The sequence below is a fragment of the Triticum aestivum genome, chromosome 2D (assembly GCF_018294505.1).
Source record: "Triticum aestivum cultivar Chinese Spring chromosome 2D, IWGSC CS RefSeq v2.1, whole genome shotgun sequence".
In the NCBI taxonomy this organism is placed as follows: Eukaryota; Viridiplantae; Streptophyta; class Magnoliopsida; order Poales; family Poaceae; genus Triticum; species Triticum aestivum.
In genome coordinates this window covers 469,833,502-469,848,961 of record NC_057799.1, presented here as the reverse complement: position 1 = coordinate 469,848,961, position 15,460 = coordinate 469,833,502, and the positions used below count along the sequence as shown (strand labels likewise).

The following is a 15,460-nucleotide window of genomic DNA, read 5'->3' as shown; positions in this document are numbered from 1 at the left end:
ACAGCCATCGATCGATCGCTCGGGTTCAATAACACGGAGCCTCCAGTGCAATCACTCGGGTTCAGTTAGAGCCCAACTCCTCGCTCGGGTACAGTTAGAGCCAACGCCTCGCACACATGCGCGTACGTGTACGAGAGAAACGCGCATCGCTCGGCCCCGACCTCCCACCGTAACCGGGAACTCCCCGAAATTTTCCTCGCCCTCTCTTCTACCACGGTTTTTTCCATCATGGACGGCCCAAAGAATGTCATGCAGCTGCGTCTCCGGCCCGCCCAGGACGAAAAGCCCATTTTCTGACTTGATTTTTTGTCATAGAAGTAGGAGCCCACCACATCTATGATGATACCGGGTTTTGTCACAATTATCGTCATAGAAGTGTCATATGTATGACAAAAAAAAAATTCGTTCGGCCCAAAATGTCACGGATGTGTCTTTTTTTTGTAGTGCATTGGGCTATTCCTATAAGTGTCACAAACAGCCCTAGAGTTCATAGTAAAATAACACCTTAAGACACACATCAACCAAAACCCTAATGTCATCTAGATACTCCAATGTCACCTCAAGTATCCGTGGGTATGATTATACGATATGCATCACACAATCTTAGATTCATCTATTCAACCAACACATAGAACCTCAAAGAGTGCCACAAAGTTTCTACCGGAGAGTCAAGATGAAACGTGTGCCAACCCCTATGCATAGGTTCATGGGCGGAACCCGCAAGTTGATCTCCAAAACATACATCAAGTGAATCAATAGAATAACCCATTGTCACCACGGTTATCCCACGCAAGACATACATCAAGTGTTCTCAAATCAATAAAGACTCAATCCGATAAGATAACTTCAAAGGGAAAACTCAATCCATTACAAGAGAGTAGAGGAGGAGAAACATCATAAGATCCAACTATAATAGCAAAGCTCGCGATACATCAAGATCTTATCACCTCAAGAACACGAGAGAGAGAGAGAGATCAAACACATAGCTACTGGTAGATACCCTCAGCCGGAGGGTGAACTACTCCCTCCTCATCATGAAGAGCACCGGGATGATGAAGATGGCCACCGGTGAGGGATCCCCCCTCCGGCAGGGTGCCGGAACGGGCTCCCGAGAAGTTTTTGGTGGCTACAGAGGCTTGCGGCGGCGGAACTCCCGATCTATTCTGTTCCCCGAAGGTTTTAGGGTATATTGGTATATATAGGAGGAAGAAATACATCAGGGGAGCCACGAGGGGCCCACGAGGGTGGAGGGCGCGCCCAGGGAGGGTGGGCGCGCCCCCCTGCCTCGTGCCCTCCTTGTTGATTCCCTGACGTGCACTCCAAGTCCTCTGGATTGCTTCCGTTCCAGGAATAACTTTCCCGAAGGTTTCATTCCGTTTGGACTCCGTTTGATATTCCTTTTCTGCGAAACACTGAAACAAGGGAAAAACAGGAACTGGCACTGGGCTTTGGGTTAATAGGTTAGTCCCAAAAATAATATAAAAGTGTATAATAAAGCCCATAAACATCCAAAGTAGATAATATAATAGCATGGAACAATAAAAAATTATAGATACGTTGGAGACGTATCAGTGGGCAACCGCTAGCACTTCAACTTCAGTCGGATTGGTTGAACTTATCGATTGCGGGGGCTCTTCTGTAAAGGGATCCTCTTATACTGACGGGGTGTGGAGATGCTCCAAGAACACATTACAAGGAATAGGCTTCCGAGCGGAACCTATTTTCGCGAGATCATCAGCTGCTTGATTCTTGAGTCGGGGTATGTGGTGGAGCTCCAAGCCTTCAAACTTCTTCTCTAATTTCCTTACTGCATTGCAGTATCCAGTCATGGCGGGGATCCTGATATCCCACTCCTTCATCACCTGATTAACCACCAAATCTGAGTCGTCATAAACCATCAGGCGACGGACGTCGAGTGAGATGGCCATACACATCCCATGCAGAAGTGCTTCGTACTCAGCTTCATTGTTGGAGGAATCAAAGTGAATCTGGAGTACGTAACTGAGTTTGTCGCCTCTTGGGGACACCAGAACCACCCAAGCACCAGAATCGTTCAACATCTTAGATCCGTCAAAGAAAATGGTCCAGTGTTCCGAGTGGACTTGAGTCGGTTGCTGTTGCTCAGTCCACTCGGCCAAGAAATCTGCAATTGCGTGAGACTTAATTGCCTTTTTTGCTTCGAACTTGATATCCAGAGGGAGAAGTTCCATCGCCCACTTAGCCACTCGACCAGTTGCATCTCGATTGTTCAAAATTTCTGACAATGGAGCGTCACATACGACTGAAACCGAGTGGTCTGCGAACTAATGTGTAACTTTCTTCGTGGTCCAATAAATTCCATAGACAAGCTTCTGATAATGCGGATACCTTTGCTTGGACGGAGTTAAAACTTCAGAAATGTAATACACTGGGCGTTGAACTTTGTAGGCTTTGCCTTCTTCCTCAAGCTGGACTGTGAGCACTGTGCTGACAACCTGTCCAGTGGCTACGATATATAACAATAGAGGCTCTTTGCTGACTGGGGCAGCAAGCACCGGCTGGGTGGAAAGCTGAGATTTGAGTCCACTCGAACGTATCAGACTTTTTCATCAGTCGGTAAAGAGGCAAGGCCTTTTCACCGAGATGAGAAATGAATCGACTTAATGCAGCAAAACAACCTGTGAGCTTCTGAACGTCATCCACACACAGGGCGTTTCATTCGGTGAATTTCTCCAATCTTTTTTGGATTTGCGTCAATCCCTCGTTCGGAAACGAGAAAACCGAGTAACTTTCCTCCTGGGACTCCGAATGTGCATTTCGACGGATTGAGCTTGATATCATATCTTCTTAGGCTGACAAAGGTTTCAGCGAGGTTAATCAGCAGGTCGGAACCTTTGCGTGACTTGACCACGATATCATCCATGTATGCCTCCATGTTTCGACTGATCTGAGTGAGCAGGCTGTTCTGAATCATGCGCATGAACGTGGCACCAGCATTCTTAAGACCAAAACGCGTGGTGACATAGCAAAAACACCCGAATGGGGTGATGAAGGCCGTTTTTATTTCATCTGGTCCATACAGATGGATCTGATGATACCCAGAACATGCATCCAAAAAACACAAACGCTCACACCCCGCAGTTGTGTCGACAATCTGATTAACGCGGGGGAGAGGAAAGTGATCTTTTGGGCAGGCCCGATTGATATGTTTGAAATCTATACAATTACGACGTGAATAGTCTTTCTTCGGGACCATGACGACTTTGGCGAGCCACTCGGAGTGGTATATCTCGCGGATGAACTCAGCTGACAGGAGCCGAGCCACTTCCTCGCCAATCGCCTTCCTCTTCTCCACAGTGGACCGCCGGAGATGCTCCTTGACAGGTTTTGCTTTCGGGTCGACACGCAAATGGTGCTCAGCCAGCCCCCTGGGGACACCTGGCATGTCTGATGGTTTCCATCCAAAGATGTCCCAGTTCTCACTGAGGAACTGGATGAGCGCGGCTTCCTATTTGCTGTTGAGTGTTGTTGAGATGTGGGTCTATCGGCGTTCTGGGAACGGGGGTCCCCAGACTTGCCTGCCTACGACCCACGGCGTGGCTGTGCTAGCAGGCCCGTACGGCCCGTCTTCATCAACAAGGCATTCAAGACCCTCGCGAGGGGCCAAGCCTCGCGAGGCAGACGACACAAGACCTCCTCAGGAGCGGCCTCACCAGGCAGGCTCGCGAGGGGCGAAGAGATCAAGGCAGGGCAAACCTCGCGAGGTTCTCGTGACGTGAGCCATGACGATCTAGACCAGGCGGGCGCTAGGCGAGCGCCAGCGCTCAGCGTCCTTGTTTCCCCTTTGGTGCTAAGGGAGCGAGCACAGGCGCAGAGTACCGAGGTTTCAAGCAAAGGTTTCCATATCGGTGCAACAAGACCAAGACCAACGGGACGGCAAGACGGAGGTCACCATGTAGCCCAAGGCGGTGTCACCACCAGAGCCTTTTGCAGGCGAAGACCGCTTTTGTCAGGATAAGCTGTACTAGCTGTCCCCTTTTAAATTGGCCGTTGTTGGCTCCCTTCCCGCTCAATATTTGGGGAGAGGACCAGGGCCTATATAAGTAGAACTAGCCACCACCATAGAGGGCATCTAGTTCAGAGCTCAAAAGCAAGCCCGAGCAGAGCGAATCCACACACAAGTTCGCCTAGCACAAGAACACATCAACCTCAGGAGGCTGTTCTTCCCTTGTACTATTCATCATCAGCCCTAGAGGCAATCCACCACCACCACACTGGAGTAGGGTATTACACCACATCGGTGGCCCGAACCAGTATAAATCTTGTGTCTCTTGTGTTGTGAGTTCGTCGAGTTTGTCCGCGAGATCTTAGCAAGCTAGGCGTGGATCAATAGGGGGGAAAGAACTTCGTACGCACCCTAGAGTTCGAACCTTAAGGGTTCTGCTGGAACCCGTGATCTGACATTTTGCGCGCCAAGTACGGGGGCGCTGAAACTTCCCTTCCGTCGCACCTCGTCCCGTTGCTCCGTCGTCTCCATGGCGGACGCTCGCCATGCTCGTGCTGAGCGCCGGCCTGCCCTCGCCACCCGCGTCGCTCAGACGGCTCCCGTCGGCGGGTCAACTCGTCGTTCTCCGTCGACTGCCGCCAACTCCGCCACCGGCCCGGCGGGGAACAGGCAGCAATCATCCTCGTTGCACCCCTCGGTGCGGCGGGACGGACGCACCGCCACGCCATCACTGACCCCGGCCGGTTCCTTGTCCCACGCACGCCACGCTCCCATGGACACGCGGGCCGCGCTACACATGGCGCATGAGCTCCTGCCCTACCGCCCGGTCGACGACCTCTACGAGGACTGGCTCGACCGCATCGCCGAGCTTGTCCGCGCCGCAGGGGGCTCCCCTGCGCTGTCCCTCTCTCCGCCTCGCCCTCCACCAGCTACTGGCGACGTAGCACACGGAGCACCTCCACCAGCTCTGCCCCAAGACGGCGCCTTGGCGCCAAGGCGCGCGGCTCTGCGACGCGACCCATCGCGTCCGGCGCCAGCGCGTGAAGAAAGAAGATGTCAAGAAGTTCCTCGACCGCAAGAGAACGCTCCGCCACTCCTCGCACCGCCGCGCCAGGATCGTTTGCTGCAGCAAGGCCCAGTGCCGCTTGCCGTAGCGGCGCGCGGGCGCCAAGACCAAGCTCCACCTCCAAGGCGGGCCCCGGTGACCACGACCGACTGCCGCGCCTACACCCCCGAGTTGCGCAGCGTCGCCTGGCCGGGCAAGTTCAAGCCAGATCTGCCTCCTCGCTACGACGGCACCCCCGACTCCGCGGAGTTCTTGCAGCTCTACGAGCTGAGCATCAAGGCGGCCAACGGCGACGAGAATGTCATGGCGAACTAGTTCCCCATGGCTCTCAAGGATGGCGCCCGCTCCTGGCTCCTGAACCTACCCCAAGGTCGATCTCCTCCTGGGACGAGATGCGCAACCGTTTCGTTGCCAACTTCCAGGGCACTCGCGACCGCCCGCCCGCCGCGGGTGACCTACGCCGCGTCAAGCAACAACCAGGAGACACTACTAGGAAAAGGCCTACTAATGGCGCACCTAATTTGGCTATTAATGGCGCATTAGTGGTGCGCCATTAGTAGCACGCCATTAGTATATTTTACTAATGGCGCACCACTGGTGCGCCATTAGTATCTGGTATACTAATGGCGCACCCCAGATGCGCCATTAGTATATACAACAGTGCGCCATTAGTATGCCTCCCAGGGGGCCATCTATACCCAGGTGCTTTGGCATACTAATGGCGCACAACAACTGGATGCGCCATTAGTAACTTCGGCATACTAATGGCGCACTGTTTAGTGATGCGCCATTAGTATCCTCTGGCATACTAATGGCGCACTATGATGTGATGCGCCATTAGTATGAATATTAGGTTTTTTTATTTTTTATTTTTTAATTTTCTGTTTTTTGCACAGGTTACAAAATGTATAATTGGACAAAATATAGACAGCACACATCAACAACAGATTCATCGAATACAATAGAAGATTAGTCTCTGAATACAATTCATCATTTTAGTCTCCGAATACAATTCATCATATTAGTCTCCGAATTGAAAAGACCGAACAAAGATAGAACATTATATTACAAGTGTCGAGACCGCGAGTTTGTCTTCACATTACAAGTCGATATCGATCATCTAAACTACCATCACATAGAAGAGAGCTGCGGTCATCACGATGAAACCTTCATTTAGGAAGAGAGTGAACCTTTGGTGGGTTCTCTCCACTGCTCCCAGAGTTGATCCCAGATTGTATATTTGAACCGACATTGCTTGATTCGCTTTCTTCAGGAAATGCTGCCCCATCATGCGCATTGAGAATCACACAATAGCAGTGTTCTGGGTCTGACAAAACCTGCTCAAATTTACAAGATCACTTTACTCTTTATGGTTAACTTAGAAAGTATATGGTCAAAGCCATCTGAAGGAAAACCACGGAACATCAGTGATAAAACCGCAGGCATCTACAATATTTGCAAAGTATTGCCAGAACACAATGTTATGTAATTTTTGGGAGAAGTAAATCAGAACTCACCACAGCATCAAAAGGATCATCGAAGTCATCAACTGAGAAATAAATGTTCGGATATGCAGGTACTGTCTCTACAGCCTATTAAAGGGATGTGAGTTACGACAGATTATTTATATTGAAAGGCAGTCTCTCTGAAAAGATGATGCCAGAAAAAAATTACCTTTCTTTGATCAAGGCGGAAATTTACATGACTAGGGGATGCATATACAGTTTTTGAAACCTTGTAAATTGGAGGCAACCGCTTGCTTTTGTCTGCACGATTGTGAAGATTGCTGATACTGTGGAAGTAGATTAGAAGAAGCACATAACCAACCATTAAATATTACTAAGGGGAGTTATGAAAAAAAAGGTTTTGTTGTGCATGACAATTGATACTACTGGCACTCTAAGATTTGTGAGTCCCTTAACATTCCAGGGCAACCTCAAGCTGAAAGACAAATTTGTGGTCACAAATTGTTCAGCCAGCTAATGAAAAAAGTGTGATTGTACCAACAACCCAGACCCGTTTCGCAACATTTAGTTGAAACAGAGAATGCTGTTTCAATACGGAATTAGATGACATGACAATCATTATTTGCCAACCGTCTCAGATTTTGATAAAGGGTGAGAAACTATGAACCAAAAATCTGGGGAGTTCTTTAACTGAATATAGCTAACAGACCAAAAGTGTTGTATTAATATAAGGATTTACTTCATTTAGCAGCCCGTTGCCATTGGCGATCTGCCAAGACGCGATGAAGATAGTAAACACGAAGGCTTGGAGAAGAAGAGGACTAACTGAGAGTAGGAGGCTAATTGGTAGATTTCTCTCAATTTGTTCAGCTTAACCATTCTCTAGGTACAGACTGGCTTATATAGCCTACAGCTCAACACAAGGCCACATCGATGCTGAACACACACACACACTCTGCACCACCGTTATTACACCTCTTCTATACGGTGGCGCCTCCTGAATATATGTCTCAACTCCAGTGTCTCGCACACCAGCCATAACACCTCAATAGATCACCCAAAAAGGTTTGCAGTTGTTCTTATGCATAGTTATAGCTAATTGTTCAGAGCATACAAAGCTTGTAAGATCTTAGCAGAAGTGCCACAGAAACATACCAGCACAATGCCACTGTGACAGTATATGACGTGTGAGTGACTAAATTCAAATAGAAGGAACGTTCCCAATCAACCTCAGTTGAATTAGCATTTATGAGCTTTTCAGGCTGGCAATTGCAAAAAAGGAGCATATTTAGCCTAGTAATTCAAGGGAACGTAATTGTTCCCATCCTGGGTTCTCCAACTAACACTATGTTATGTTAACTAGATAAGACATAAAAGAACACCGATAAGGATTTCCCATTGTCACTAGTTTTAAAAATTACACCTCCCAAATATGAAAATTACTGTATTGAGTGTTCATCTGTTCATGCATACAAAGTTAAAAATGGTAAGGGATCTAACATTGTCGTCATGCAACTCACAGATAAAATTTTCCAGTACTGTATGTTCATTACAGTTATACATATGAAAGTTGCGTAGCATGTACCCAAAAAAGGCTCCTTCGGCAATTAAGGACAACAAATTAGAATAAATTTTCTATATATATATGGTTAATGAAATAAAACAATGGGAACATTTTCCCTTACTTAAAAAAGCAGTTTATTTTAACAATAACTACAAAAACTGTTAGCTGAACTGAATACAGAGCATACTTGTTATGGTTGCAACTAAATTAACTCAACAGTAGAGAACATACAAATAAAAAAAAGTGAAGAAAGAATGAATAAATTTTATAAAATTTTCTTGAATCTACACTACCAAGGAAGCCTGAAGAATTGGCCAAAAAAATCTTTAGTAAAGTGGATTTAGTGTACAAGCTGGGACAAAAAAAAAGAAGAGAGAAAATAATTCATTATGGCAACAGCAACCGACTGGGACAACCTGAAATACTGCTAGTAACAAGTTGGTCCACCGACTGTTCGACCAATTGCAGAACAAATGAAGTTTCATGGCCTGGTGCATTAACACTAAGAATTTCCTGAGCCTATTGCAAAGCATTGAAAGCAGCCCTCTTGAAAATGTAACCCCATGAAAGCCTACGATGAATTGCATATCCTACACATACACACAGTTTCCAGCATTCCACAGAAACAACTCCATACCATACGTGGTGCAGTAATAAAACATATGCACAGCGGCAATACTGGGCCAAACAGAGTGGGATGCTAAGTTGACACTGCAGCTGCAAAACCAACAACGCTGCTCGAAATTATCACATGGAACTAACAACACCCATCACTTAGTCCTCGGTATGTGTTGTTTTCTCCCAATTCTATAACCTGCCACAGTAAGCACGTACGGACCACCAACTGTTCACAGATTGCTTCGGGCAAATCCAGCCACAAAACTCCCTTCCACTCCACAGATCAATCCCACGGAGGCGCAAACTCGAATCCAATACCACGCATGCCCGCTCAATCGGCAGCTAAAACGAAGCAGGAAACGGGAAGGATCGGCTTACTGTCTGCTGCATGAAGTAGCCCTTGGTGGCGGGGTCGACCTCGGCCTGCAGGCCTGGGTTGTTGGCCGGCGCCTCCTTGGCCCCCGACGACGTCGACATGGCGGAGGCGGCGAACGCGGCCGGGTAGGACCGGCGAGCCCGGGCGAACCCCTGCACCTGCAGAACCTCGATCAGAAACCGTGAGCGCGAGTGCGAGAAGCGCGACGATCTAGTATATCAGTTCGCCCGGAGACCTTGGGCTGGGCGAGGCGGGGGGCGCGCGGCGCGGAGGCGGAGGCGAGCCGGCGGAGGGCGCAGGAGGAGAGGAGGGTGGAGCGGAGTGTGGCGGCGGCCATGGCAGAGCGGTACGGCGGGGTTATTTAGGGGAGAAGAGGATAGAGGAAAGGCGCACTAGTTACTAATGGCGCACCTTCAGGTGGTGCGCCATTAGCATGTTTGGACAGGCGCACTAGTTAAAATTTTTTTTGATACTAATGGCGCACCCTGGACCAGGTGCGCCATTACTAGTTACAACTAGTAATGGCGCACTGTGTCTGGATGCGCCATTAGTATGTTTGGACAGGCGCACTAGTTAAATTTTTTTTGATACTAATGGCGCACCCTGGGACAGGTGCGCCATTACTAGTTACAACTAGTAATGGCGCACTGTTTCTGGATGCGCCATTAGTATGTTTCGACAGGCGCATTAGTTAAAAAAAATAAATTTTGATACTAATGGCGCACCCTGGGCCAGGTGCGCCATTACTAGTTACAACTAGTAATGGCGCACTGTGTCTGGATGCGCCATTAGTATGTTTGGACAGGCGCACTAGTTAAAAAAAATTATACTAATGGCGCACCCTGCACCTGGTGCGCCATTAGTAGTTTCAACTCTAATGGCGTATCAGAAGGGGGTGCGCCATTAGTATATACTAATGGCGCACCGCTTGTCTGGTGCGCCATTAGTGTCAATCCCATCTATAGCCCTTTTTCTAGTAGTGAGAGACCCTCCAGAAGTACATCCAGCGCTTCAACAACGTCCGCCTCAAGATCCCCAAGTTGACGGACGAGGTCATCATCTCCGCGTTCTCTGATGGCGTCCGCGACGTCAAGACGAAGGAGGAGCTCGCTATCCACGAGGAGTTGTGCACGTCTCTGGAGTTGTTCAACCTGGCGACCAAGTGCGCAAGAGCTGAGGAAGGGCACCTCTCCCTCCTTGAGCTCCCGGCTACGGACCCGGAGGAGAAGAAAGACAAGGCCAAGGATGTGAAGCGCGGAGCAGCCGTGCTCGCGGCGGAACCAGATACCAAGCGCGGCAGAGATCAGCCTGAGTCATCCAAGAGCAGCCGACCGTTCTGCGCCTTCCATAACCTGCATACCCACAACACTAGCGACTGTCAAGAGCTCAGAGCCATTCGAGAAGGACGCTTCGGTCGACGCCCCGAGCGCAACGACCGGGGCTACGGCCGAGGAGGAGGACGCGGTGGCGGACGCTGGGACGACCGTGGCCAGCGCCAGTAGTGGCGCGACCGGCCTCGTGAGGACCGCTGGCAGGATCAGCCTCGCGAGGGCGCTTGGAGGGACCAGCCTCGTGAGGATCGTCCTTAGGGCAACGCCAATCTTCCCCCACTACCGCCGCCGCCAAGAAGGAATGACGACCACCATCAAGACGAGGGGGCTGGGGGCTTCCAGGAGCCGCGCGCTATCGCCTGCATCTTAGGCGGAGCTCAAGCCCCAGCCTCACAGCGTATCTTCAAACAGTTTGCTCGTGAAGTAAATGCAGTCCTCCCCAAGCTCGAGGCCACGCACCCGCTCAGATGTTCCAAGTGCCCCATCACGTTCAGTTCGGCAGATCAGCTCAAGTGCGTAGCTACCGCAGGCGCCCTCCCGATGCTTTGTTCACCAGTCCTCAGCAACGTGCAAGTTACCAAGACCCTCATCGATGACGGCACAGGGCTCAACGTCCTGTCCGTCGACATGTTCGACTACCTCCAAGTGCCATATGACCAGCTTCAGCCTACCAAGCCCTTCTTAGGAGCGACTGACGGTTCCACCACACCGATAGGGCAGGTCCAACACCCTGTCACCTTCGGAGAACGCAACAACTACCGCACCGCGCTCATCAACTTCGACGTGGCCTACATCCGCCTGCCGTACAATGCCATCCTCGGGTATCTAGCCCTGACCAAGTTCATGGCGGTGACCCATCATGGCTACAATGTCCTCAGGATGCCAGGAAGCGGCGGAATCATCACGGTCCCATGTGAAAAAAGAGACGCAGTGTGCTCCCATGAGCGTGCCTTTCAAGCAGCAGCAATTGACGACCCCGACAGCAAGGGCGAGTGCCCTCCAGAGGCCACCCCCAAGAAGAAGAAGCAGCTACGTCGTGCAGGACCTCAGGAGGGTGGCATCGCAGCTGGAACCTCGTCAGGATCAGCGCCCGCGCCAGGGGCGCCTCCCTCCATCGCATAGGAAGGCGCGCTCGGCGCCCTCCTCGGGTAGGGCTCGGGGGCCCTCTTCTGGAGGGCCTCGGACCTCGCCAACATCACGAGGGGAGCGCTCGGGCACCACTTGGAGGCGTGCTTCACGACACGTTTCCCTCAGGAGAACACAGGGCAGGGAGTGCCCACCGCTCAGGAGTTCATCACCAGGACCACTCAGGAACTCCAAGTCGGAAGGGCCATGCGCGGCGATCGCTGCTCACGAAGCGCAGCACCCCATCCAGGCGAGGATGCTGGGCTGCGTGTCTGCATTGATGTCCCAGGGCTCAACAGGGCCGCATCTCAGGAACCCTTCCGGCCTTCGCGCGTGGGCCGCTGTGAGGGTCCACCGCACAGCTACGTTCGCATGCCTTTTGGCCTGCCGAGCGTCTCGTCCTCCTATCAGCGCAACCTGAGGAGCATCCTGGCGGCTCAGGAGGCCAGGCACCACGCTGTGCTAACGGAGATGGAGACGGTCCTCAGGGAACCACCTAGACCCCCAGAGCCTCCCAAGGCTCAGGGCCCCGGTGGCTCGTGAGGAGCAATTCCTGCGCATACCTTCAGCTGCCCCGACACCCCTTCATCGACAGAACCAGGTGACATTTTCCAAGTTTGTTCAGCTGGGAACGCCCCTCAGGATGCATCATTCCCAGACCGCGTGGGTCCGTCCCTGTGGCATGTATCCCTTTTCTTATGTCTATAGCTTACCTTGTTGGGGGCGCCCCTCGGGCTGCATCATCCCCAAGCCGCTCGGCCCGGATCCAGTGGCATGTATCTCCCTTGCATTTACTTAAGCCAGTATACTTTCCATGTTTACCCTATCTATGGCTATTACCTGCTCGATTGTCACCCGTCAAGGGAGCTGTGCACCGGCCGTCTTTCTTCAGGATCCTTTGCGTGAGTAGGCTAGGGACGGTGTCTATGCTCGGGCCCGTCCCTGCAGCGTTGATAAATCCAACGGCTGAGCTCTGTCTGGCGGGCCGGCCCTGTTCACGTCAACTCCTGGGGCCGTTGGTGCTTGGCCCCCTCACGCGATAACCTCAGGAGATTCATTCGGTGCAGGTTGTCTGACCACCTCGCAGGACCAGCACAGCGAACAAGAACCAAGACCAGGTGCAACCCGCCTTGAGGTAGGGCCTCGTGAGTCCCGCGCTGGCTCACGAGTGCCCAGATACACCTCGTCTAGCCCTGCCGTGCAAAACACTTGTCAGGGCCGGGCTGTACATGCCCCGGGGGCTCTCCGCAGTAGGGAGCCCCCCTCCCACGAACAAGTGGAAGCACCATGCTCCGCGCTGGCCGTCGACACTGCCGACGAGCGGCTATGCCTGTGCACAAGCGGAAGCACTATGCTCCGCGCTGGTGATAACAACTGAGGGCGGCCTCACGGCCGTACCAACCTCAGGGAGCCCCAGAGCTCAGTGTCCGGCCTCACCGCAACGCCTCCCCTCGGGAGAGCCGCGCGAGGGGGCTGAGCACGGGGGCTGCGCTCGGGTCACGCCCAAGCGTACGCCACCCAACGAGGTCTCCCGGACCTGGTCGTTGCACGACCCTCCCAAGCCGAGCCTCGGCGAGGGTAGGTATGGAGATTGTTTGCACGTCAAGGGGGACTCCTGAGCATCGCGACTCAGAAGACTAACTGGTCACGTAGCCCCTCACTCCTTGGTCCGTCCTGGTCTCCGGTTGGCCCAACGGCGGTTGAGGTATGCGCGGGGCCGGGCTCTGCTGACGTAGAACATCAACCTATTCTCGCGTATTCTCCCTATAAGTTGTTTGCGTGTCAAGGGGGACTCCTGAGCATCGTGACTCAGGAGTCTAACTGGTCACGTAGCCCCTCACTCCTTGGTCCGTCCTGGTCTCCGGTCAGCCTAACGGCGGTTGAGGTATGCGCGGGTCCGGGCTCTGCCGATGCAAAACACAAAGCAAATAGGAAGAAAATCGCAAAATCTCAAAGCAAATATTACAAGCCATATCGTTCTCCCAAATACAAAGCACGATTTTAAACGCCTCCACGAGGCATGATACATGTTGCAGGGATAAAACACAGAAGCAGCCGCAAGCAAGTCACTCCTGGACACCGCCATCACCCGCAGAAGGTGCTCCTCCCTTGGTAGCGTAGCCTTCACCTGCACCGCCGGATGGATCCGCAGGATCGGTGGCATCACCGGTCGAGGACGCGAGGACGAAGCCGCGGACCTTCTTCAGCAGGGCCTCCACTTGACCTTTCACGGCTGCGGCGGCAGCCGTGCAGTGTTCCTCAGCTACAGGCTCCAGTAGCTCATCAAGACGAGCACTGGGGTCACGAAGGTACAGATGGCTGAAGACACGCGTCAGTGCAGCTGAAGAAAGGACACGAGCCTCTGCCTCAGCCATGGGACCGATGCCCTCCACGACTTCCTCAAGCGCCTTCACCAAGTGGGGAAGCAGCTGAGCCGGGCCATCCTCGTTGGTGGTCAGCGGCTTCTCCAAGCCCTTTTCATACACCGACTTCAGCGCCACGCTGGACCTCTCCTCAAGAAGCGCGAAGGCCACGCGGTCTTTGGCCAGGACCTTCGCCTTGGCGTCAAGATCGGCTTCCTTCGCCTTCACCTTCCGCTCCAACCCCTCCAGGGCAGCACTCCAGGCGGCGGCCCTCCGCATTGAAGACCTTGAAGAACAGCGTGGAGGCGCCGTCATACTCGAAGTGGATCGCGAGGGCGCCCTCAGCACGGCAAACCCGCGCAACCTCACCCCAGCCGCGGGTCATGAAGATCTTGCCGGAGGAGACCACTTCAACCTTTGCTCCGGTCGCCGGGGCGTCGCAGTCAGCATGCTGCAACCAGAGCTCGAGGGGTCCCCTCGGCGGCATCACGTCGGAGAAGAACTGCGGGAAGCGGATCCAGGTGCTACGGGGCATCGCCGCCCACAGCACGAGCACGTGGGAGGAGTCCGCAGCGTGGGCTCCAAGGGCGACGACGCGTATCTCCATCGCACGACGGCCGCGGTCGCGCCGCGGGCGGCGTCTCTCGTCGCTCCTTCCTCCTGAGCCCCCGGCCTGGGCGTACAGGGGTAGCAGATACCTAGGAGGAGGCCACTCGCACGAAGGCCTCGTCACCGCCTGCATCCACGCTGCATCGCGGCGGTGAACCGACCTCTTTTTCAGCGGAAGCGGCCCCGGCTCATCGCGGGGAGCCTTTCCTTTCTCCTAGGCAGAGAATCTTTGGATCGGCGCCATGGGAATTGCTACCAGTGGTGGAGCAAGGAGGAAGAAGCAAGCGGACTGGTAAGAGATGGGCGACGGGGGCTCTGCCCCCTCCCCATTTATAGCGGAAGAAGGCCAACCGGCGCCTCCCACGATCACAGGTTATGATGGTTTTCCTTGCATGTCCCAGGGACTTGTCAAGTCGGTCAGTTGCCGAGGCAGGGTGGGGAAGCGGAGACGCCCACGTCCAATCGACCGCCACGCGTCGACAAAGGCCGCAGGCTTTAGGGCCCTGCGGTGCTCCGTACTTGACGTTTGGCTTCGCCTCGAAGCCAAGCTCGAGCGCGTTCTGGGAAAGGGGGTCCCCAGACTTGCGTGCCTGCGGCCCACGAGGTGGCTGTGCTAGCAGGCCTGTACGGCCCATCTTCATCAACAAGGCATTCAAGACCCTCGCGAGGGGCCAAGCCTCGTGAGGCGGACGACACAAGCCCTCCTCAGGAGCAGCCTCACCAGGCAGGCTCGCGAGGGGCAGAGAGATCAAGGCAGGGCAAACCCCTTCGAGGTTCTCATGACGTGAGCCATGACGATCGAGACCAGGCGGGCGCCAGCGCGCAGCGTCCTTGTTTCCCATTTGGTGCTAAGGGGAGCGACCGTAGATGCAGAGTACCGAGGCGTCAAGCAAAGGTTTCCATATCGGTGCAACGACACCAAGACCAACGGGATGTCAAGATGGAGGTCACCATGAG

At 53.1% G+C, this 15,460-nt stretch overlaps 1 protein-coding gene across 1 annotated transcript; it reads right to left on the bottom strand.

The window, feature by feature from the left end:
* Nucleotides 1-6,112: 6,112 nt before the first annotated feature.
* On the bottom strand, nt 6,113-8,907 carry LOC123049592 (uncharacterized). The gene is made up of 3 exons (XM_044472486.1): nt 6,726-8,907; nt 6,569-6,643; nt 6,113-6,388 (listed from the first exon to the last, which is right to left on the bottom strand). The coding sequence occupies exons 1-3, from the start codon at nt 6,879-6,881 to the stop codon at nt 6,221-6,223; spliced, it is 399 nt and encodes a 132-aa protein (XP_044328421.1). The 5' UTR covers nt 6,882-8,907; the 3' UTR covers nt 6,113-6,220.
* Between the last annotated feature and the right edge of the window lie 6,553 nt (nt 8,908-15,460).